The 23,166-nt window shown below is 53.3% G+C and overlaps 8 protein-coding genes across 8 annotated transcripts; 2 read left to right on the top strand and 6 right to left on the bottom strand.

The window, feature by feature from the left end:
- Window positions 1–213: 213 nt before the first annotated feature.
- On the top strand, window positions 214–4,072 carry AB675_8573 (putative sterol O-acyltransferase 2; the record flags this gene model as incomplete). Its single annotated transcript, XM_018149029.1, has 3 exons — window positions 214–1,817; window positions 2,808–3,302; window positions 3,496–4,072. 3 exons carry the CDS (start codon window positions 214–216, stop codon window positions 4,070–4,072), a joined length of 2,676 nt encoding a protein of 891 aa, XP_018004509.1.
- Window positions 4,073–4,834: 762 nt separating this feature from the next.
- Window positions 4,835–8,189, bottom strand: AB675_8574 (uncharacterized protein; the record flags this gene model as incomplete). The annotated part of the gene is made up of 3 exons (XM_018149030.1): window positions 4,835–4,938; window positions 4,998–6,372; window positions 6,396–8,189. The coding sequence occupies 3 exons, from the start codon at window positions 8,187–8,189 to the stop codon at window positions 4,835–4,837; spliced, it is 3,273 nt and encodes a 1,090-aa protein (XP_018004437.1).
- An 863-nt stretch (window positions 8,190–9,052) lies between these two features.
- AB675_8575 (Protein SUR7) lies at window positions 9,053–9,918 on the bottom strand (the record flags this gene model as incomplete). Its single annotated transcript, XM_018149031.1, has 3 exons — window positions 9,053–9,311; window positions 9,360–9,858; window positions 9,909–9,918. The coding sequence occupies 3 exons, from the start codon at window positions 9,916–9,918 to the stop codon at window positions 9,053–9,055; spliced, it is 768 nt and encodes a 255-aa protein (XP_018004382.1).
- A 1,102-nt stretch (window positions 9,919–11,020) lies between these two features.
- AB675_8576 (Sphingoid long-chain base transporter RSB1) lies at window positions 11,021–12,022 on the bottom strand (the record flags this gene model as incomplete). The annotated part of the gene is made up of 1 exon (XM_018149032.1): window positions 11,021–12,022. The coding sequence occupies one exon, from the start codon at window positions 12,020–12,022 to the stop codon at window positions 11,021–11,023; it is 1,002 nt and encodes a 333-aa protein (XP_018004222.1).
- A 669-nt stretch (window positions 12,023–12,691) lies between these two features.
- AB675_8577 (tRNA (guanine(9)-N1)-methyltransferase) lies at window positions 12,692–14,197 on the bottom strand (the record flags this gene model as incomplete). The annotated part of the gene is made up of 1 exon (XM_018149033.1): window positions 12,692–14,197. One exon carries the CDS (start codon window positions 14,195–14,197, stop codon window positions 12,692–12,694), a length of 1,506 nt encoding a protein of 501 aa, XP_018004737.1.
- A 297-nt stretch (window positions 14,198–14,494) lies between these two features.
- On the top strand, window positions 14,495–16,473 carry AB675_8578 (putative oxido; the record flags this gene model as incomplete). Its single annotated transcript, XM_018149034.1, has 4 exons — window positions 14,495–14,545; window positions 14,634–14,893; window positions 15,627–16,016; window positions 16,074–16,473. 4 exons carry the CDS (start codon window positions 14,495–14,497, stop codon window positions 16,471–16,473), a joined length of 1,101 nt encoding a protein of 366 aa, XP_018004367.1.
- A 134-nt stretch (window positions 16,474–16,607) lies between these two features.
- Window positions 16,608–20,380, bottom strand: AB675_8579 (uncharacterized protein; the record flags this gene model as incomplete). The annotated part of the gene is made up of 2 exons (XM_018149035.1): window positions 16,608–17,207; window positions 17,327–20,380. 2 exons carry the CDS (start codon window positions 20,378–20,380, stop codon window positions 16,608–16,610), a joined length of 3,654 nt encoding a protein of 1,217 aa, XP_018004286.1.
- A 744-nt stretch (window positions 20,381–21,124) lies between these two features.
- AB675_8580 (CUE domain-containing protein 3) lies at window positions 21,125–23,153 on the bottom strand (the record flags this gene model as incomplete). Its single annotated transcript, XM_018149037.1, has 2 exons — window positions 21,125–21,252; window positions 21,323–23,153. 2 exons carry the CDS (start codon window positions 23,151–23,153, stop codon window positions 21,125–21,127), a joined length of 1,959 nt encoding a protein of 652 aa, XP_018004301.1.
- Between the last annotated feature and the right edge of the window lie 13 nt (window positions 23,154–23,166).

Genomic DNA, 23,166 nt, shown 5'->3' on the forward strand with positions numbered 1-23,166 from the left:
CACAATTGACGTATTTGGCGACTTTTCTCTTGGATTCGGGAACCTTACGACTCGAGGACAGGTCAAGAGAGTAATCTTTATGCCTAGACCCGAATGATGTATGACTACCTCGCTTCGCTCCACGGTTGGCGCGGTGCTAGTATTCATATCTCAAGTCAGCTTATGACCTCCTTGTCTCTGCACCACTGACCTCGACGTCGCCCCCCAGAGAATATGTCCTCAGGGCGCGATATTAGCCCCGACCAGATCCTCCGTCCACGTCCGAAGCGACCTGGCGAGACCTCAATCGTCAACGGCAACAGTTCGAATGGTTACATAGATCATCCGCCTTCCGGAGTGTCTAGTGGACGGTCGACACCTGTACCACAGGATGCTCCTCCGTCGAAGCAGTCCATCTCATCTGCACGCAAGCACGCTCGTGCGCAGGCCAAAGCAGGCCGACTCTTCCACAACATAAGATACACGGCGCGGGTCTCACACTTCGACCCGAAGAGCGAACATGCAGACTTCCGCGGCTTCTTCGTGCTCTTCTGGGTCGGACTGACCATCCTGGTCGGCACAACGGTCCTGCGGAACATCAAAGAAACTGGCTACCCATTACGAGTGCAAGTGTACCGCATACTGTCCAAGAATGTCATTGCGTTGGCGCTTTCCGATGTTGCCATGGTCGTGAGCACTGGACTGTCTCTGCCCTTCCAGAGGCTCTTCCGCAGCGGTCCGAAGGTACTGCAATGGCGCAATGCAGGCTTCTGGATACAGTCGATCTACGAGCTTGGGTGGCTGGCACTGTGGACACAACTGCCTTTCCTGCTCAACTGGACATGGACAGCTCAAGTCTTCTTCGCCTTGCATACGCTGACCTTTCTCATGAAAATGCACTCGTACGCATTCTACAATGGCCATCTCTCCGAAACCGAACGCAGATTGCACGCATTGGACGAGCCTAAGCCAGACGAGCAATACGATGCCGCTTACAAGTACCCATCGTCTCCTAACCGGATTGTGGAACTCAACGATGCGATAATTGAGAAGCAGGAGTCCGACGAGAAATTGACAAAGTTGCGAAAAGACCTGGCCTTCGAGCTCACATCGCCAATGGGACAAGTCACCTTTCCACAGAACCTTACTGTATGGAATTATGCCGACTACACCCTCTGCCCGACGCTTTGCTACGAACTTGAATACCCACGCACTTCCGGCATCCGGTGGTTGGAGGTCTTTTGGAAGACTCTCGCTGTGTTCGGCTGCATCTTCCTGATGACAATCATCTCAGAAGAGTTCATCACACCCATCTTGGCGGATAGTGCCATTCGCCTTAGGACCACGGATCGACTGAGTGATCGGTCTCTGATTCTGGCGGAAACCGTCAGCTTACTCCTCTTTCCTTTCATGATCACATTCCTGCTCGTATTCCTTGTCATCTGGGAATATGTTTTGGGGGCCTTCGCGGAGCTCACTTGCTTCGCCGACCGTCACTTCTACTCGGACTGGTGGAACAGCACAGACTGGCTGGAGTTCTCCCGAGAATGGAACATACCTGTGTATCACTTCCTTCGGCGGCATGTCTACTTCAGTATGTTGAACTACACCTCGAATGGCGTTGCAATGGCGGTGACTTTCCTGGTCTCGGCGCTTGGGCATGAGTTGATTATGGGCTGTATCACCAAAAAGTTGAGAGGCTATGGCTTCTTTGCGATGATGTTGCAGCTACCGATCGTGGCTGTTCAACGGAGTCCATTGCTGAAGGGGAATTGGGTGCTCAACAACGCCGCTTTTTGGTGTAGCATGGTATTGGGACTGGCTATGATGTGCAGTTTGTATGTCCTTGTTTAGGCGGGGTGTTTGAAAGGTGTCTCGAGTCAAGACGGTACAGTCCTGGGAGGACAACTGCAAAGGAACAGGTCGTCGAGGAAGCCGGACGACAACAGGGCGTATTGCTCGGGGCCTGATGTACAGCACTCTCACCTTCTCTTATGTTCGCCTGCTGTTGCGCTCACAGCATTTGATACCCTTTACATAGGTACAGCGAGCGCGCTGCTACTCATCTAGACTCTACTCATGCGGTTAGCCATGTCTATAACGTTGTCGATTAGCATCGGGAGCACGATGGCATTTACGCCCGCCATCAAATTAGAGTTCAAACCATGAAGCACCCACCTTCCTTCCGCTCGTATTTCAGTGCCCTGAACCCAGCACGAACCACGGATTTACCGACAGCTATACTCGTTTCAAGCACTTCGGACGTCATCAAAGCCTGCATTAGTCCCCTGGGCGTATTGCTTCAACCAACTTCATTGCAGAACCCAGGTACGCCAATCAACCGTGGTGTGTTTTCTGAGGCGGCCTCTGTCATGCGCAAATCTAAAAGCCGTAAATGGCACCATGCTGCGTCCAGGAATGTAGGTAGTCGTCTCGATGTCTCGGGTGTCGTCGTATTGAGACCCGATCACAGCATGACTTCAAACGGTCGGCTTAATGACTGTCCATCCCACAGCCGTTCGCTACCGTGCTAAAGAACATATATGATGTCTGAGCTTCTGCTCGCCACTGACTTTGACAACAGAACTCATTCTATGACAGTACAACTCAACGCAGAGGTTTTAACTCTTGACCTGTCACTGATTAATCAGCCCAGAACACCCACAACATAGCCAGCCATGGCGCGCTTCCTTGTCCTCGGCGCCACAGGCGGCACCGGCGCACACTTCACCGCCCACGCCCTCTCCCACGGTCACACCGTCCGCTGCCTCGTCCGCAACCCCTCCAAACTTCGCTCCCCGCTCCCGCCCAATTACGAAGTGATCCAGCTCCATCACCGACCTCCCCAACATCAACTTCTCCGCCTTAGTCAAAGACGTCAACTATGTTGTCGTCATGCTGGGCGACAAATCCATCCAAGTCAACGGCTACCAACCCGTCACGCAGTTCATGAAGCAGCTCGTGCCCGCGATGCGTGAGCACGGTGTGAAGCGAGTGCTGTACCAGGCTGGGGCGTTTACGCGGCCTGCGGGCGGCTCGTTGAGTCCGATACTTTGGTGTTTGAGGTATACGATCGCGAGGGCGTTTGAGGGGCAGCATCAGGATAATGAGGCTACGGGGGAGTATTTGCTGAAGGAGTGTAAGGATATGGAGTGGAGCGTGCATCGGGCGGGCATTGGTGGGGATACGCCGTCGAAGGGGACGTTGGTTCGATCGGAGACGGATTTCAATGTGGGGAATCATGTTGATTGTGCGGTGTTTAATTATAAGACGGTGATGGACGACGGGGCGGTTAGGGGCACGTGGTTTAGCTATTATGCGAAGTGAGGAGTTGGTTCATTGGATGGATAGGGTTGGGCGGCAGGACATCTCGGTTTCTTCACGGAGTTTTCTCACAATGGCAAGCGGATGAACTTCTTCCCCGGTGCTCTGAGCATGTCAGAAGCAACAATGAAAAAGAAAGGGCTGTCGTCCACGTCTCAGGAATACGCGGTCCTCTGATGCACTGTTGGACAGCGCGAGGGTTGGAAGCCCTGAAGACCACCATCCGTCATCAACACAGACGACAGCGGAGCAGGTATCTCTGGAGAACAGCCACAGCCAGCACCCTTACACCCTCAGAGAGGAATCTAGCGTCTCTCTGGCAGAGCGCAAAAGCACCAAATGCAGCCCTCTCTCGTCCTCGAGACACCTGCTCACCGGCACCCAGCCCACTGATCTCTCGAGTTTACCGCAAGCCCGCGCCGAGCCGATCTCTTCATCAAGGTCGGTAGATTGGACGAAGCCAATCCGCTTGCCTCTCGAGTATACCACGAACGCGAGCCGGGACGATCTCTTCCTCAAGACCAGTATTGGATCGGGAGCCGGCACCACACCCAAACCCAACCGCACCCACACCCTCAACAACTCACCAGATGAAAACCCGCCACCAAACCTACACCTTCCACCGAAAAACCACCGCCAGCCCCAACCAACCGCACCAAAAAGGCACTCCCTTGGTACCCCTAATCCGAAACCACACACGCCCCCAGAGCCCGCCCAACACGCAGACACCGAAAAAAAGAGTCAAGAACGAGCGGCGCGCACCTTCTAGCCAGGCTATATTCAGCTGTCTCGGTCTCCGAAATGACCTCAAGCCTCCTTGCTCTTTCCAAGCCGAGTGGTTCTTTCATCTTCTTCCGACGCTTTGTGTTAGTAGGTTGTGAGGTGTGTGGGGTTAGACTGAGGAGAGGAAGGGTGCCGAGACACGAAACGTGTGCGGAGAGAAGCCTGGTAGCTTTCTGAGGACTGGTGGTTGGAGTGGTGGTGGTATGCGGAGAGGAAGGTGTGAGTATGGTGTGCACGCTATGTGCTAAAGGGTGTACTGTTGGGAGGAGTTGAGGGGGGGAGATGTGGTTGGGTGTTGGGTGTGGTTTGAGGAAAGGAGGAAGGAAGGAAGATTGGGGAGGGAGTGGGGATTATATGCCTGCTTGGAGGCACTCCAAGAGTGTCACTGTGAAAGAAGATGTTTGGAGGCAACAAGGCAGTTCAACTGTCTGGGGCAGCCGCGGTGACAAAGTGACAGTGCGAAAGGCAGGCTACTGGCGCGGGCTTTGTTTAATTGGTGGAGTGACCTGTCTGCAGGCGATACTGACAAGGGTTAATTCAGTCCACGGGCCAAGCCGTCAAGTGTCATGCAGACCTGGGCGACTCTGGACTCGTGAACTCGGGGTCGGCTCAGTCGAGCATGCTGAAGTAATCATGGTCGAGCGTATCAAGTTGGATGAGTATCTCGCTTTTCATCAAGCCCGAATTTTGATACAATCCGCGCGTAACGAAGACCGCTAGAAAGACCCTACAATTTCAACAATTCGTGTCAAGCATGCTTCTCTTTCCCCTCCATCGCTTCCCACCATTTCGGCTTGCCCTCGCCTTCTTCGTCGTCATGCTCCGTGCCGACAACATGGAAGCTAAAGTCAACTGCAGAACATCGTTAGCACACCATTCCCTTTGTACGGGAAAGAACGGAAAAGACTCACCCTCCCCAACCAAACCCCTGACCTCCCTCACCACCCTCCTCAGCTCTGCACTCACAAAAGCACTCGCCACCTCTCCCACCGCAAACGCCGCGAACGCCGGATGACTGACATGCTGAATATCCAGTAAATCTTCTTCTTCCTCCCTGCCCTCTCTCGAGACCGTCTTGACCTTCCTCCCACCCTGGTCAATCATGTCCGGAAACGCGGTCGAGGCAAGCGGTTTCGGCGGCTTGAAGTATGGTGGTAGGGGCTGGCCATCCTTTATTGCGGCCGAGAGGAGGCAGAGGGTGGATGTTAGGCTATGTGAGGTGACGCGCTGAAAGGTCGAGGCGGCGAAGTGGCGGAAGGAGCGGAGCCAGGCTTCTTCTGCTTCTGGTGATGAGGCGTACTGTGATTGTGGTGCTGTGCCGCCTGCTGTGTCTTGGGAGGAGTGAGAGTCTTTGTCGTTCTTCTCGAGGATGTCCTTGTCGGCGGCTGGGGCTTGTTCGTGGCTGGCCTCTGGGGTTACGGCATTTGAGATAGACGTTGATGCGGCGGTGCCAGTTTCGGTCGGTGCGCGGGACAGGCGGATCTCGTCTGCCGTGCGGATGTACGCGTTCGAAGAGTACTCGATTAGTGAAATGTAGGCAAATATCCTTTCCATACTGCTGATAAGGTCGGCATAGGCCTTGCGGGGGAATTTGCCGCCAAAGGGTGGCTCGAATGCTATGAATTTCGAGTGCGTATGCAGTCGATTTATCATCAAGAGGACCTTGCCAAAGACCTTGAGGCGTGCTGCGTCGAGCTTCGATATTGGGTGAGATGGAGGCAAGCCACTCGCCGCAGGACCGAGGTGGAGGCGTGCGTCCATAGTGGTGTGAACGCAGGAGTAGTAATTGGCAAGGATGTACAGCGTAGAGCCGACGTCCTTGCGCAGAGCTCCATGTGTGGTGATAGGGTAGGGGCAGTATGTCCACACGAATGCAGCGAACAGGCCGGCGCAGACAGCGGTAAGTCGATACACGGCCAGCAAGGCAATCGAGTAAAATGCTTGACCGTTACTTGTCGCGGCTTTCAAGCCAATGACATGAACCTGGAGTTCATAGCCAATGATGAGAATCACAGTTATACTGCTGATCATGCTTATCATTGATAAGTCCATTCGCTTGAGCAGGACCGCATTCCAGCAGGTCATGTACACCCAGAAGACAGGGATTATGGCTGCTGCTTTGTGGTCGCATGCGTACCAGATGGCGATGGATGCGACCATTGCGACCACTGTGCCGGCAATGCGGAGGACAAAGCCAAAGACACCTTGGCCAGCATGAGGGTCCATACTGATGGCGACCATAACTAGTGCCCAGAGACCACGCTGTTCAAGGAAGAAGGGACGTGTCTGACGGAGGTAGGCCAAGATACCGATTGAGATCGTTGCAAGGGCAGCGCGAATTCCAAACTGGGAGTGGCTGGAGCGGAGAAAGGCTGGTATTTTTCTGATGTGATCGGTCGCTTTCTCGTAGAAGTTTGTTGGCGGAAGGTGCTCCGGATTTTTCTTTTTCTGGAAGGCATCGCAAGGTAGATGTTGTTACCTCCATTGTCGTCGGTTGCCAGTGTTTGCGCGTCTTGAGGCAAGACAGCTGCTGAGAAGAGCTCCCTGATTCGCGTCCAGCTTGGGAAGATGAATCGTCGCTTCTTCATCGTGCCGTCTTCCACTAAGCCATCTGCGGTGCGGACGAGCTTCAAAATAGCGCGTCCAACTGCGATGTTGAGAAAATTGAGATACAGCATCATGTATAGTTGATGCTGATTGATCTTCTCCCGTGCCATAGTAGTCTTCATTCTCGTTATCCCTGGCCTCTCAACGACGTTGCGCCAGAAATGCTTTGGGATATTCAAATTCTTCGCCTTTGCCCAGTCTTGGATGATCGCAACCCGATGCTCTGCGAACTTGGAGAGCTCATCCTCGAGATGTCTAGCAAAGGTCATGGTGCCGGGCGCCGGAATCTGGTCTGCGTCTTTCTCGATGTCTGCGTTGCCTTTCACTTTTGGGCGCTTCTCGAACTCGAGCTGTAATGCGGCGTGTTTGAGCCCTGCGAGCAAAGCCTTCTGGTAGTCGGCATATGCATCTTTTGAGATAGCGATAACTTCCTCCCACTCATCAGCCTCTAGGCGCTTGACAACTGCCAATGCTTCTTTCAAAGATGGATCGTCGGCATACGTGACTGTGTGCTCTCGGAGAGATGTGACAATGCCCAGGAAAGTCGTCATACCGTTGACTGGCAAGAACACAGCCCGTAAGTCTGCAAAGATCTTTGAATAGTGTTCTGGCCGTAGCTTCCCAAATGCCATCTCCCGACGGGCGAATGTCAACTCCAGCTTCATCTTGCCCATTAGCTCGTTTGTTTTTCCCAGCAAGCCTTTGAGCTGCCCAGCTGCTGCTTTCTCTTCTGGACTTGCTTCCCCTTTGAAATCAATAGTGTTACGGACGGACCTCATGTAGTTTCCATGCGCCTGGAGGCAGCCACCGAGCAACTTGGTGAACCCACCCATCTGCATGGTAACTATGCCCCTCGAAGTTGTTGGGATAATAAACAATGAGACCGCAGTGGCTAAGGCGTACCCGGTCAGGAAAGTGATGAGCAGTCGGCGAACAAAAATTAGACCAGCTTCCATGGTTGGAAAGTTAGGCGCGTAGATCGAGCCTACAACCACGAAAATAGAAAACTGTATCATTGAAATCATCAGCTGTGGGCGAGCAGATTTGAACGTGTTGGCCAGGTACACCCAAAACATCAAAAAGACGGCAGAAGTCGTGTTTGCTGATGTATCGTAAATTGGCGCTTCCGGTGCACCTGACTGGCCTGTACTACCGGCAGGATGAGAGGCTCGAGCAGACACCACACATCGGACCTGTAACAACACCAGAGCCGCTCCCAAACATGCCGCAAATACATTTGTGATGAGCATCTGAAGGTACTTCGCCCTTGGTTGAAAGCAAAGACTTAGAGTGCCAATGATCGCAACAAGATAGCCCAGTGTGGTATAAATCTCAGCCCACCCCTTTCCCTGATATGCTGCCAGTGCTATCGTCGCCGGCAGAGCACCCTTTGCGGCCAGGAGAAGCATGACCGGTGCTATGTCGAGCTTCTTCCATAGTCGAATCGCGATGTTGGATCGCTTCGCCAGGCTGGGTTGCTGCTGACTATCCGCCATTCTTGCGGTGTTGCCGTTGAGAGTCGAACAAAAGGGACTACGGACGCCTCTCCTAGTGCCAGGATCAGACAATGCCCATCGACAGCATCTTGGTGTCAAACAGCACTTGATTCGGTGTCCAAAGTGTTGTGTGGCAGAGAGGCCTGTCGAATCCAAAGTAGTCAGTCAGGTATTAAGAATACAAGGTCGACGGCGCCGAATTTTGAGCCCGGCATGCTGCCAGACAGATGTCTAAGGTTCACCCGTGTAAAATAGTTGAGCCCTGATCCTCGACATAGCAATGACTCAGCACGCTAGTGCCGCCACATGCTCGCATGGCACGAATCAGAGGTATGCAGACGGATCGTACCTGCCGTGCGTGTTTTGGCCACTTTATCATTCCACGTACCGCTCCCACACACACTGGATGTGTGCGGCGTGTTAGATGTTCAGCAGCAGGCTATAACGATGGTCCTTCTGAGGTGCAATGCTGGCCAAGATCCCTTGTACCTAGGGCCTCGGCAAAGGCATCCACGCGATCTCGTATGCGATTCACGAGGCTAGGCGATCTGCAACACTGCACTTGCAAATATCACGCCAGGGAACCATGATTCCAGAGATTATAAGTTTTACATTATATATACTCATGCAAATTATACACAATCCGGATATCAGGTTTTGCGTAAAGTCGATACAAGCAGACGCCGACTGAAATCGTGGGAAACATAAACGCCTGTGGTCGCACTGAGGCTCAAAGGCCGTTTACAGACCGTTCGACAAAGTTCGCGTGATGTCGACCTTGCCAATGCTTGCCCTCACATCGTCGTGGAGGGATATGACAGTCATGATGACTGGGTTGGTTGATTGTTTTCAGAGCTGCTGGCTCATGTCGAGTACTCCTTGTTGCCATTGATGAAGCTTCCGCGGCTGCGCGTGCTGGTGCTGCGCTTGCCCTTAAAGAAGTTGCGGCGCCCTGACGAATAGGTCTTGGTATTCTTGTCGCCTCGGCCGCCAAGGCAGAAAAGGATCGTTGCAAGGAGGAAGCAAGCTGCTGCTGCCCACTCAAAACCGAAGGCATATTGACCAATCTTCGCGCTCCGATCGGCATCACGGAAGTTGTTTCGGCCTTTGACGTAGGCGGCACTATCGATGTCAGTATTCGTTCCTTGTCTGATAGACTGGAGTACCCACGTCATTAGGGATGCCTGGATGAGCTGGAAGAACAAGGCGATGAAAGCAAGAAGCCCAGATAGATATGCGCCGATGCGTGTGCAGAGGGCCAGCAGACCAGTGAACAAGGCCATGACAGCAAAGAACAGCGCGATGAGCATGAATGCGAACATGAACCTCGTCAGGTAGAAGTAGTAGCCGTGATTGTCAACGAAATTCTGGGGAACGTTGACAGTCGTGTCGAAAGTCCTGTGGCTAGCCGGATCCAGAGGGAAGGCAGGGTGCACCTTCTCGTAGTCTGCGTCGCCGCAGGCCGTTCGGTCCCCGTCAACGGGGCAGACGTTCCAGTATGACCATCTTGCAATACCGTTCGGCGCATTCGGGATGCCCGACACATCCGCTTCGAGGAGGTACCAGCGATTAACCGGATTCCCGTCGATGGCTCCGGCGAGCAGGATGAAGAGCATCAGCAGGACACCGCCTGCGATGAGGATGAGGGACGCAAGCCCAAATAGTCCTCCTAGTAAAAATGTTAGCACTTTGGACTGTCGCAAGTCGCAATGTACGCACTGCCTGCCATGACGCTAATGCTTTGGCGACGCTGTAGATGTGACAGGGAATGGCGACGAGCTGCCCTTGATGTTGACGATGGATGTAAAGAGATGAGCTAGAGATGCGAATAGCTGGGCTGACGGGGACTCGGAAGAAGGATATGCCTGCAGCTGAAGACCAGCCAGGGTATGAGATCACAACCTGGACTGGCGTAATGATGGTGTAAAGATACTTTGAGCTTCCAAGACTGAATGGCCTGTTTATTGCATCACATGGCAGCTGGTCGTGTCAGTGTGGTTGTGGTGTAGCAGACGAAAAGAAGAGGCTGCTACGTCAGTCAACACCGCTGGCCCCGCTTTTCACCAGCTAAGGTGGAGCTCAGCCAGTGAAGCTTCGGGATCGTCGGCTGCTGCAACTTGGCAATGCCAAAGCAGGAGGGTGTTGACTTATCATCCTACGTGTCCATGCTCGATCAGTGCCTACTCATCATCTAACAGCCTGGCACCGCCTTTTCAATGCGCCAGCAAGCAACATCAGCCTGGATGCGTTCACGGAAAGACTGCTGTGGACAGGTGGATGTTGCACCTGCATGTGAGGTCGCGTCGTACCGATCTCGAATCCGTGTCAGCTGTAATCGACTCAATGGGTTTCACCGAGCTGTCGGGCTGTAAGTCACTGGGTGAGATCGACTAACGCCCGTTGAGGTCGAATCCAAGTATACCCGCGACGTGATGCACGACGATGGCTTCATAGGTTGGATCGACTCTCCTGGCTATCACTTCTGATCAACTCAGGGTACTACCGGTCACGGCAGGCATGCTGAACGTGACGGCCACCCCTGAATGTAGTCGTGATGCCAGGGCGATTTCACATTTACCAACAGGCAGTTTGTCAGACTCATTGAAATGCTCAGGCTCGACCTCAAGAACTTGTCCGTCGCTATGGGCTCAACGACCACAAGGCTACTCTACAGCTCGACGCCGGTATTACTTGTGCTCCTGAAGCCCCTCTCGCGAAGCCGAATTTGAGGTGAACAATGAATGCACGATGAAACTGGTCAGATTCGAACAGGTAATGGTACAATTTATACAACATTGCAAGACCTAACACTACTCCCGCTGGAAGACAGATCAAACAAAGCTTCGCCCATCACCCGCCACAACGTTCAACTCCGAGTCGCTGCTCTCATTCCCTGACTTTTCGCGCGCCAGAACATCGCCGGTGCTTTGCTTGTTTTTGTTTCGCATCTCTGGGGAGGACCTCCCGGGATGGAAGATCGTGACCGCCAACAAAGCGATGGCCATCATAGTCGCGTCCAACACCAAAAAGGCAACCTCATTTCTCATGATCTGGTTCGCCCAGCCTCCAGCCATCTCCGCCACACGATAGCAGCACCTGATAATGACACACAGAAACGCCACCGCTGCGACAATAGCAAACCAGGTGAACCTCTTCTGCACCGCCGAATCCACCTCCTTGTCCTGGGTATACCTTGACGATGCAACATCTCCGCTCTTCTTCGCAGCCTGATACCGCCGCCACACCGACAGCATGATCCCAGCGGTGACCAACATATTCGCAATCTGAAAGCACACACCACCAATCATCAACCCCTCGCCAACCTTCGACAACGACGAGCCCGAGTTGGAGCTGCCCGAGGTCACAGCCGCAATAATCCCTCCAACACCCTGAATACAAATGCTCACAATATCGGTCCCCACAAACACCCATGGAATCAAACCCGGCCGCAGGATTGAGTACTGTGTGCCCGCATAGTGCAGCATGTTCTTAAAACAAATACTAATCGCCGCAGCCACGAACGTCGGTCCCCACAACAAACAACAAATGTTGAGCGACAGAGTAAACATGTTCCAGGGGTTGAAGTGCATGGCGACGCGGCTGACCGAGCCGAGTATCTGGAACGCGGAGCCGAGGAAGATGAAGATTGAGAAGGAGGTTGTGCGATAGCGGATGAAGTAGTAGATCTGGACGAGGAAAATCAGGAAGAAGAGGATGCTGAAAAAGAGCATGGCGGGGAGATTGAAAAGGGCGCCGTAGATTGTGTATTCGACTGAGCATTGGTCGCTCAGGGCGTGGCAATTGCCGTAACCTGGCTGTTCGATGGTAGACATCTTGATGGGTCGGCTATGACATATATGTGTACGGCAGTGTGCTGGCTCAGCAGGGTTTGCCTCGATGCTTGGGGAGTTTGCGGCAGTACTTCTGAGTGCTATTGATGAATTGTATGATTATGATGAAGAGGAGTATCTTTTTTTCGGGAACATGAGCTTCCTCTATATACACATCTACATCCTTCAATATCCTCAGACCACGATAGCTACATCATAACACAACGCCCATCCTTCGTGGCAGCAACAACTCTTGGTAGGTTGCGATTGGCTACCCAAAATACCAAGCCAGACAGATGTCCTTAGCCCCTGGGTACAACACACGAGAGCCGCAGCAAATGGCACCGAAAAAGGCGTCATGAGCATTCCCGCTAGCAAATCGCAGCATGACGTCTGCGCTTTTGCCGAGTGGTGGAGTTGGAGATCTGCCAGATTGTCCAATCGCAATCGAGGAACGCTTCGGGAAAAGTGCCGATCTAGAGGGATCTTGCATGTTGCCTTGATCACCAGCTTGATCGGGGACTCTACCAACATGACAGCCGTGATGCTCATTCGAGATTCTTATGAGCCATGAGGCATGCGGTGGATGGACTTCAACAGGAGGACGCACACGAGACACGAAGAGAATGGTGGGTAGGGGACATCTGGTGGTGTGCATTTATATTGAACCCCTCAACTACTACTACTGAAGGTCCTATCAATAGTGCCTTCGGGTTGGTCGACGGTGATGCTCGCGGCGCTCTCTACACCGCCAGCAGCAGCATGACTCCCTGCCCTGTCGTGAGCGTCTGCCTCCTCCGTCTCCTGTTCATCATCCTCGGCATCACTATCCCCATTCACAACATCGCCCTTGTCCTCGTCCGCACCCTCATCGTTGCTTTCGTCATCTTCGACCGCACCTCCGGCTTTCGCAGGACCAGTCGACCCATGTTCCTTCCGCTTCGCTCGCTTCTCCTTCTTCGTCAATACAGCCCCTTTCCGCTTCGGCATAACCTGCTGCAACGCGGCGCCCCAATCCCCGCCATTCTCTAACCACCGTAGCATGATCTCAACCACATGGTTCGTCGCCAACACAGACCGACTTTGCAACTGCATGAACTCTCCGATCGGCAGCTTCGCTGTCTTGATGCCTTTGGAGAGCGCGAGGTTGTAGCAGAGGGACTTGTGACGATTCTTGTCGACAATTCCGCCGATGATGTAGGTGCTGTAGGGGTGCAGGTGGGTAAGGGTGTGTGGGGAGTCGGCTGTCAGGTAGATCGTCTCTCGGGGTGGAAGTGGTACCGATGGACCAGCAGTGGAGGTTGATTCTTCGTGCCCATTCACTTCACCGGATGCTTCGCTGTCCACGCCCGTTTGCTCGTTCGGGTCCTCCTTATTAGCGGCCTCTGCTTCCACAGCATACCGCGCAAAAGCCCCCTTCAACGGGTTCCTCCCCTTCGCACCATCCGCTCCCTCCATCCACCCCTTAGCCTGCTCCGCAACCTCCACAAATCCCTCTTCATGAAACGTCATCCCTCTCCATTGCTTATAGTGTCCGCTCAACACCGTATCAAATCTCTCCTTCAGCCTCCCTCCCCATCCGCTGACCGCCAAATGCGCCTGCAATGTACTCCTTGAGTTGTCCGAGTACGCCCGCGTCAGCTGCGAGCCTAAGGAGATGTACTCCTTCTCCATCATCAGCTCATCGAACCCACAGTCGATAATCAGTGTAATTGGGAGCTGGACTGGGTTACGCGGTTTCCTGGGCTGGAAGAGCGTTGGGTCAGGAGGTGAGGTGCCATTAGCTGTGGCCAGGGCGGCTTCTTCGTTGGCGAGTTTCTTGCGTTGACGTTTCTCTTTAGTTTTCTGTTTTCGTTTCGCTTTGCGGAAGTCTCGTCCGGCTTCCCATTCGTCGCGGCGTTTTTGTTTCTTGAGTTGGTTCTTGGATAGGGGTTTGGTGGTGGTTGTCGTGCCGTTCTCTGGTCCGGGTGTTGAGTCTTGGGCTACTGTCGGTGGCTCTGCTTGCTTGGATTCGCCATCTCGAGAACTGCCCTCATCAGAGACAATGATCTCCTGTGAGTCGATGTCGCTCGATGAGTTTCGTCGTAACGCTGCCGGCTGCTCTGCTCCAGATGGGTGTGAACGTTTTCTGATCTTTGCCGGCCTTTCGCTCTCCTCGGCTACATCCCTTTCCTCCATGTCGGGAGGCTGCCTGCAAGCCAGGCCGCTATTTCTAACTCCAATGACCGGGTTGCTGAAATCCGTAACGCTGGGCAATGCTCATAGTACGAACCTCATGTCCGTAGAGAACCGTACTACATTTCGACATTGAACATACTAGCGGCTTGGCACAAGATCTGGGGAAATTCACGTGACCAGTGAACCTCGAGCTCCAACGCACTGCACTCGCGGAGTGAAGCAAGTGCACCTCACGAAGCTCGACGCGCGACCTCCCTCCCTCCGTCGTCGTCGCAGGCTCGACAACTATCGTCCACCATGCCTCAGGACCTCCCTCCGACCGGAGGCTACGAGGCCGTCCAGTACAAAGTACGACCTACCGATGCAGCCCCCTCCTACCCACACCCCACGACCTTCCCACGACACAAAGCAGCGGCCTCTCACTAACATTCTACAGCGCAACATCCCAACCCGTGGCCTCCGCCCAGTCTGGTACCTCGCCATCATGGGCGGCTTCATGTCCTACGGCTGGTACCATCTTTTTCACGGCCAGCGCGAGAAGATCGAGTACGGCCGCGAAAAGGCCTGGGCGCGCATACATTTGACACCAGTGCTACAAGCAGAAGAGGACCGGGATCAGGTCAGACGGTACTATGCGGATCAAAAGCGGGAGAGGGAGTTGTTGGGTGGGAATACCAAGGTTTACAACTCGGATCGGTACGTCTGGTTTCCTTTGCTGTGTTGCAATATGTTGTGTTGGGTGTGATGGAGGGAAGTAGGAGGGTGCCAAATCATTTTCCTCCGGAGAATTCGGTGGTTCTGCGTTGGGCAGGGTCACACGCGTGGTCCTGGGAGAAGGCAGAGCCGCGGTTTCGACAAAGAGGTTTACAGTACACAGCTGCAACATCTGGGAGAGGCTGAGAGGACCATTGTTGGACATAACTTGCTGACATGCGTGTGCTACAGATTTGTAAGGCCGACGTTCGCTGCTGCGCCGGCAAGGACGCAGGACTGAGGAAGGCATTGTGGTGGAATTAGCGAACGCAAAATTATACACAACAAGGAAGTCTCAGAGACGGCAGCAGTGACCGTGGCTACCTCATTTGATCATGGCGCAAAGATAGGGATCTCATGAAACTCATGCATCAATTCGCAGTATCAAGCTGAAAAATAGCGACCATGTCAATCTTGACCGGGAGCTGAGTAGTGTTCGTGAACAGCGACATCAAACTCAGCGGTCAGACTCCTTGTTATTTCGAAGCCAGAGTGCACCATCCACTGCTCCCAAGGACATGTTGAATAGTGTGACATATCGTTGCGGAACAAGTGACAATGGCGGCCCGACCTACACGAAGACGATGCAATGTCGTGATCAGTCCGCAAAGCTCATTTGTAATCAGCTCCTGACCTCGGGATGACGAAAGCGTTAATATGCCTCCTACTATGTAAGAAACACCGTCCGCATCTCGATTCATTCAGAAGTATCACACGCATACAATCATGCGTCTCAACCCTTCGCCGTCGTCGCTGGCGTCGGCCCCGGAACAGGAGCCTCTGTCGCCCGTAGATTCGCCAAGGAATACCCCGTAGTCCTCCTCGCTCGCAACGAGAAGAACTTCAAAGACCTCGCAGAACAGATCAACAAGGACGGCGGCAAGGCAATCGGCATCAGCGCGGATGTCTCCAACCAAGACAGCCTCAAGAAAGCTTTCACCGAGATCGAGAAACAACTGGGCAGTCAATGTGCCGCTGCGGTATTCAATGCTGCAGGCGGTTTTGTCCGCAAGCCATTCCTGGAGGTGACGCAGGAGGAGTTTGCTTCAGGGTGGGAGGTCAGCCAGTACGTGCTTCTTCGCCAGCAGAGAGCGCACTGCAAACGCTGACCCGTTGACCACAGGAAGGGCGGCTTTCTGTTCTCGCAGCAGGCCCTCCCCTTTCTACTGAACCACGCAAAGGACGCCTCGGCAAAACATCCGCCGACACTCATCTTCACTGGCGCGACCGCAGGAGTCAAAGCGAATGCGAAGATGGCTACCTTTGCTTCTTCGAACTTTGCCAAAAGGGCTCTTGCAATCTCTCTCGCAAAGGAGTTCGGCCCGGAAGGTGTCCATGTCTCATGGGCGAACATCGATGGCCCGATCGATATCCCAGGACGTACTGATTACCGTATGCATTTGGCTACAGAGGCGAAGATCGACCCAGAGGATATCGCGGAGACCTACTGGAGTCTACACAAGCAGAGTAAGCGTAGTTTCACGTTTGAGGTTGATATCAGGACGAGTATCGAGAAGTGGTAGGATGGTCGCGTGCGCGACGAGGAAGGCTCTGAGACGGGCAGCAGTGACTGTGACCACCTCATTGCACCATGCACAAGACTAGGCGTATCCCATGCTTAATGCAATTTCTCGAAACGCGCCATCGTCCATGCCCTCTAGGCTGCGCCAAACATATCCGCAACGCCTCCCAAATCCACCCCGCCCCCATCATCCCTAGCCCGCTCCTCCACGCCCTGCATGCTCAGACTCTCCCGCTGCTTATACTTTTCCAGAATCCTACTTTGCTGGGCTCTTGTATCGATCTTTCCCAGGTCACTGATCCTCACGCCCCTGACCCCTTCTAGTAAGTGCATCACGATTGATCTGAGCTTCCTCGGCTTCGCATTCAGGCCTTCCTTGACCAGTGCCGCCGCAACAGCGTCGACCTTCTCCTCGGACATGTTGGGCAGGCTCATCAGCACATTTCGCGGCGTCTGTGTGAGTGCGGGGCGTTCGTATGCTGGCTGGCCATTGGCGGCGGGAATATGGCTTGGCAGGCCGTATGAGAGCCATATCATGGCAACCAGTTGGGCGTAGTATTGCTGATAGTCCGCAAAGTAGCCGTCGTTGACGGCCGTGATGGCGGCTTTAAGCATTTCCTCGGAGATATATTCACGTACCGGCGCGGTGGTCTCAATGGGGAGAGGGTAGTCGGTGGCGAAGGCGGCGACCAGTCGCTGTGCGGTGATGATCATGGTCTGAGTGGCCTTGGTGTCCTTGAAGGTGAGTGAGCGAGTGGTAAAGAGCACAAGTGCTCAAGGATTTGTTGGTTGGACAAGATGAAGTCGGCCATCGATTGTGAGGTATTGCCGTTGGTCAGGTGAGCGCCATTGACGATGGACTTCTTGACGCTCAGCTGCAGCTCCCTGCGTGGGCTGAGCCATAGTGAGACCATGTTGACGGCCTTGTAGGTTGTCTGACGCAGCACCGAGTCTTCACGCATCTCGTCGTTGAGGTTCTCCCCCTCTTGTGCATTTTGTTTGCGATGATCGATCTTGTCCCATTCGCTTGAGAGCTTCGAGGTGATTTGGTGGAGGAGCGACGCAAGGATTGGAGTAAGGAAATGCTGGCGATTTTCTGGTGGGCACTCCTCAATAAGCTTTGGCAGCATCAGCAACAGTGTCGAAAAGTGGTGTGGACTGAGAGGTCCAGTTGTTGATAGCATAGCTTCGGCGATGCTTTCGGGGATCTGTGGCATGCTGTAGAACCGTTCACCGAGCCTGCCTAACGTGTGCACAATGCTATAGCATTGCTCTAGATTAGTCCGCACCTTGCCCCTGACCGACGATGCAAAGCCCTCCAAAGTCGTTTTCGTGTTCTTGACCTTGGAGTGAAACTCGTTCATGGAGCCCTCTGAGATGCCAGACTGCCAGTAGCGATCACGCATCAACCGTCGTACCACTGGTCCCAGATCAGGCGGCATGTTCGGCCACGCTGATGGGTCGTGTAATCTATGATTGAAGCTCATAATCTGAAGCACACCATGCAGGATCTGTGAAATCAATGGGGTCCAGAGATCGCCGATGATCCTATGCGTGACAGAATTCTGCTCCAGTCGATCAGTTGAAGCGCTTAGAAGCACCCTTGTCTCCCGGAGTGGCAGGCTAGCAAAGGCGTCACCCATCTCCTGCTGCAATCTCTGGCCTTCCTGACTCGTGGAAACGGTAGTCCAGTCCTCAATATGTGCGGCATTAGCAGCTGACAGGAATGACCCGATTTGATCAAAGCCTTGCGAATGACAATAATGCTCGAACGATGATACTGCGTTCTGAGTTGCTGTACTGTTCCATGCCGCAAACACTGGCTCTAGAAAACTCCAAAGCCGATCTCGCTGCTGTTCAATGTCAGCTGAAGGTGTGCGTTGAACAATCAAGAACAATATCGAATTCATGTCGGTCCGGATCCGTGGCTCGAATTGTATCCTGCCGACGAGCTCGCCGAACTTGCTGCTTAGTTGGTCGTAAAACGTCGCGAAGTATTCTGTATGGCTCACAACAAGACGCCGAAGCTCTTGAATACTGAAGCCATACAAGTCCACTACAGCATCCGAATAGGCCGGAAACTCTGGACGAGTGGGCGTGAAAGCACTCAATATGAGCTCCATTACGCCAAGAGCGAAGGCCTTGTCGCTTTGTAGAGCTTTGTTCGACACTTCTACAGCCAACTTGATCTGTCGTTGTGTAACTGAGGGATCATTGAACCGGAGCTCCAAGAGCACGGACAGCAGCCATGTTCGGCATTTATCCAAACCACGCTCGCCAGTGGCACGATGCTCTTCTGCAGCGGTGCTGTGTCCCGACATATATCTGTCCAGGCCTCTCAGCATAGCTTCTGCGATGGAGCACTGAGACTCGGCTCGAAGTTGGAGCGGAGTGATCCTCTTGTAGGTGGAGAAATCTAGTCCAGCATCTGCTTGTTTTATGGAGCTCATGTTGTTGTTCAGCTGTGTAAGGATGAAGTCAACGGCTTGCTCAAGATGAACATAGCAGATCCATTCGATGATGGATCCACACAATCTTCGGTAGTTCAGGAAGAATCCTTGACGCTCGGGGAAAATCTCGATTTCTTCCGTCACAAAGAGCACAGCAGGCTCTTCGGTATCGTCCGGCATCTGATCATACTGGATCAGCCGCGGGAGAACGACGTCGAGCAAAGCCGGTACGCAGTTCGAGACAACATCTGTTCGCCGCCAAGACTTCATACTGAGCAGTCTATCCCAAGAATGCATGGCTGCGATCGACACTATCAGACTGTCGTGTTTAGCAATGCTTATCAGGAAGTCCAAGAACGACGAGACGTCCAAGCTGGACATTTCGGGTGGTGCAATCTTCGTCAACAGGTCCGACAATAGCGATATCAGCTCTGCCATTTTCTTCGAAATTGCATATTGTTGGCTGATGACCTCTTCGAATCCAACGACTGACCACTCGTAGACTTGGCGCAGTATGCTGACGCTTCCTGGCTGGCACAGAGGGTAGACGAGACTACGAATCTCCCCGTCTTGAAGCGACTGTCGATTATACAAGGCGATTAGAGCATCGACGGCCGCCATGATGATGTCTTCATCGTTCTTGACGAGACAGTTGCAGACCACCAGAAGACAGCCTGCTTCTTCGATAGCAGAAGCCATTATCCAGCCGAAGGCAGATCGAAGCGTCATTATGGCTTTCGATATCGTGATCTTCTCTTCGGCCTCGTGTGTCGTTTTGCCTAGAGATGATTCAAGGAACTTGGTTATGCGTACCAGCCAGCCTTCATCGCCATGTCGCATGTGATGTACAGTATTCCCTATCCTGATGCCGCCATCGTAGCTCGATCGGGGAGTGTAGATCTCGACCAGTGCCGTATTGAGATCACTTCCTCGTAGAACGGCGGTAGGATCCTCGCGTACAAACAAGTCCTCCGAGAGGTTCTCTAAGACCGCCAAAACAAAGCTTTTGTAGATATACGTTTGCTCCCAGAACTCGCATAGTAAGAAGTCCAGATCGTGCCAGTCCAGTGCCCAGCTTCTCTTCGCCAATTCGACCCATAGTTCTGAGATCTTGTTTCGAATGAACACCGGGTCGTCGTTGCTGATGTTCCGGCCAAGATCAATTATACATGCTCGTAGTTGGTCGTTTCGGGCATCATCGAATTCGTGCGACTGGTGTTTGACCGCATATTCCAGCAAGGACAAGCCGAAGTGTCGGACAAGTGGTTGCTGCGACTGCTCTGCCGCCAGCTCCAAGCCGCGTTGCAAGGCATGCTCACTTGATCTCAGGCCATCGAGGTATTTCGAGGCCTCTTTCCGAGTTTCGTTCTTGGTAGTAGGGGTGTGGATTAATTCGAGAGCCTGGAGAACATTCGAAGTGCTGTAATCGGATGGCACCTGGCCGCCACTGCCCTGCATTGCCAATTTATCCTGCCCGAGACTTACGACGAGATCTTCTCATTGCAGATCGCAACTTGACGGAGGACAACTTCGAAGTGGCTGGAAGACTTCATCTATCAGCCACAAGATCTTTTGAGTCCACCCTGCCCACGTGTCGGGTATAAGCGGAGCCCAGATGTATGAATCAGTTGTGTGCTTGCTAAAAAAAACACAATCTGCTGCGAAGCTGTTTGCTTGCAAAGATGCTGTTTTGCGATTGCAGAACTTTGATCGCGCGACACTCGATCTCTTCTTTGAAGTGACTGCTGTATGGTCAGGGATAGCCTGGACGCGGTGCCTCAAGCTTCGGCGGAGAGTGGCTACCCGAAGTGTTGTAGAACGCGTCGACTTCCAGATGTTGCCTTGTAAAAGTGATGCTGCCTGGGTTAGACACCGCTTATATGGTAAGAAGGCAGGAACAGCTAGCGCTAGGCCATTTGTGGACTAGCGTAGGCAAAGGTAGAGGCTGGAAGTAGGCAACTGTATTTGAGGCAACGCTCGATACCGCTCCGGCTCGGCTTCAGTCGCGGGATCGAGTGACCATGCGAACGATCAAAGAGGATCGAAGGAGACACGATGGAGTGCAATGATGTGTAGCGTAAGTGGGCCTTCACTCTTCGGCAAAAAGGAATATTGTTGTTCACTGAACCAGTCTCCAGCAACTTCGTTGTCAATAACACGTCTTGAACGTTGTGTCATGAAAACGGTCTGACTAGAGCGAGGCTATATCGAACGAGACTGCAATAGTCTTCTCTCATGGTGCAGCACCTCCCATGCCACGCCCCATTTTCCGTGCTCGGCCCTCACGTCGATTGTGATTCGCTCGTCCTCCTCGACCCCGTCCTCGACCTCTGCCTCGATCAGTCGGTGTGTCACCATGACTCGCCATGCCGCCTCTTCCACGCCCACGACCTCTAGTACTGTTGCTCGGAGAGACTCCTCCGCTGCCGGCGTTCTCATCGCCAGTGTCTACCTTGTGATCATCCGATTCGTCCATCGAGTTCTCTGCCGAGGCTGACCCGCGCCAGCTAGTCGAATCGACCTTGCGCTGGTTGCCACGGAAGGTGTTCACCGCCGAATACTTCTGCTGCAAACGTCGCTGCATGGCCGGATCCCTAGCCAGCATGATAGCCCATCCCTCGATCTGCTCGTCACTCATGCCGGTTTGTCGCTTGAGGTCCTGCCGCACCGGACTGATTCGTGTCTTGCTGTCCCTGGCAAAGATCGTGGTGTTGCCTCTCCATGCTGCATACAGGATCTCCTCGAATTGGCCCTTTCGCTCGTCTGTATCGACACTCTGATCTACACTGCCTCCAACGTCAACTTCGTTATACGTATCATCTGCTTCATCGTCATCAGTCTCGAAGGCCGCGAGCGCGGCGAGGGTCGCTGCTTTGCGCCGGTTTTCCTCGTCTGGCAATGACCCGTCAAGGTCCACTTTCCGGCGGCCTTTGTGCAGCTGTCTAGGTGATATTTGCAGTCTGTCGAAGTCATCATTATCGAACTTGTTCTGTCTCTTTGGAACGTGTGAAGGTATTGCTTTGGTTTTGGCTTGAGACGGCTGGGCTACAGGCAACTCCGGGGTTTCGGCTGTTGCGTCTTGAAGATGAGGTGGCAACGATGCCGGCTCCAGTAGTGCAGCAGTAGTCATTTCAACGTCATTGCTGAAGTGGTCCAGCAATCGCATGATGTAAGCCGCAGGCAAGTCAGGGAACAGCTCGTTTATCTGCGAGACCTGCGCAGCTTGATGAATGTGCATCTCTTCACTGTGGTCAGCCTTTCTTTTGCCCTTGTCAACTTGCCGTTTGCGTCGAGGCGGCACCGGGAAGAGCTGTCGTGTCTGTTCTCGGTATGCCATAAGAGCATCCAACATATCTTGCCCCCGCTTAGTATCCATCACCGCCGGATCGCCAGCGAGATGACGCAGAAAGTTTGTCGTACAGACAAGCTCACTCAGAAGAGTTCTGATTTCTGCTTTCTTCGCACCCAATTGATCTGCATCCGTCCTCATAACGTACAGCTGATCGATCAGAAGCGCCGGATGTCTGGTCTTGTCTGACATCAGGCTTCTGAGACACTGAAAGAGGTGTTCGACTATGATGCGGCGGTGCGTGTCTGCCTCTGAAGATGTTGTAAGGTTTCGATACAGCTCCATTACAGCCTCGAGGTAGTCGGCCCCAGCCATGAGTTTGAGGCCGCTTTCGGGATTAGCACGAAGAAGCCCGCTGATCTCTTGCAGCGCATGCATAGACTCCGGTTCATTGCTGCGACTCGTAAATCGTTTGATACCATTGATCTTCCATGACTCGATTCCGGCAGAAAACTGTTTCGGGTATTGTTTTGCTATGGCCGCCACCAGTCGAGGAAAGTCGCTGACATTGAATGTGGAACTCGATCCTATGACAATGTCAATGAAAAGCTGTGAACCGCCATCAACAATTATTTGGGTGCCCAGCAAAAGGCGCCTGAGCAAGAAATATGTTCTCTGATGGACTCGTGCTTCCTTCGAACCTGGTTCCAGTTTGGCTTGCTCTGGGCGGGCTTTCAAGTACGACTTGACGAAGTCGAGGTCGCTTTGCCCGAAGCTTGCCTCCAGAGTGCGAAAGACATCATCGGACAGCCGTAGTCGATACTCTAAACCGAGCAGCCAAACATCTAAACACGCCTGCCATTCGTCTGGCGGCAGACTTTTCCATGTCTGGATGTTGGGAAAGGCGATGAGCGGTCGTTTCAGCCTCTCATCATCAGCCATCCTGTCCACCCGT

This window comes from Cyphellophora attinorum (assembly GCF_001299255.1).
Source record: "Cyphellophora attinorum strain CBS 131958 chromosome Unknown Contig3, whole genome shotgun sequence".
NCBI classification, from domain to species: domain Eukaryota; kingdom Fungi; phylum Ascomycota; class Eurotiomycetes; order Chaetothyriales; family Cyphellophoraceae; genus Cyphellophora; species Cyphellophora attinorum.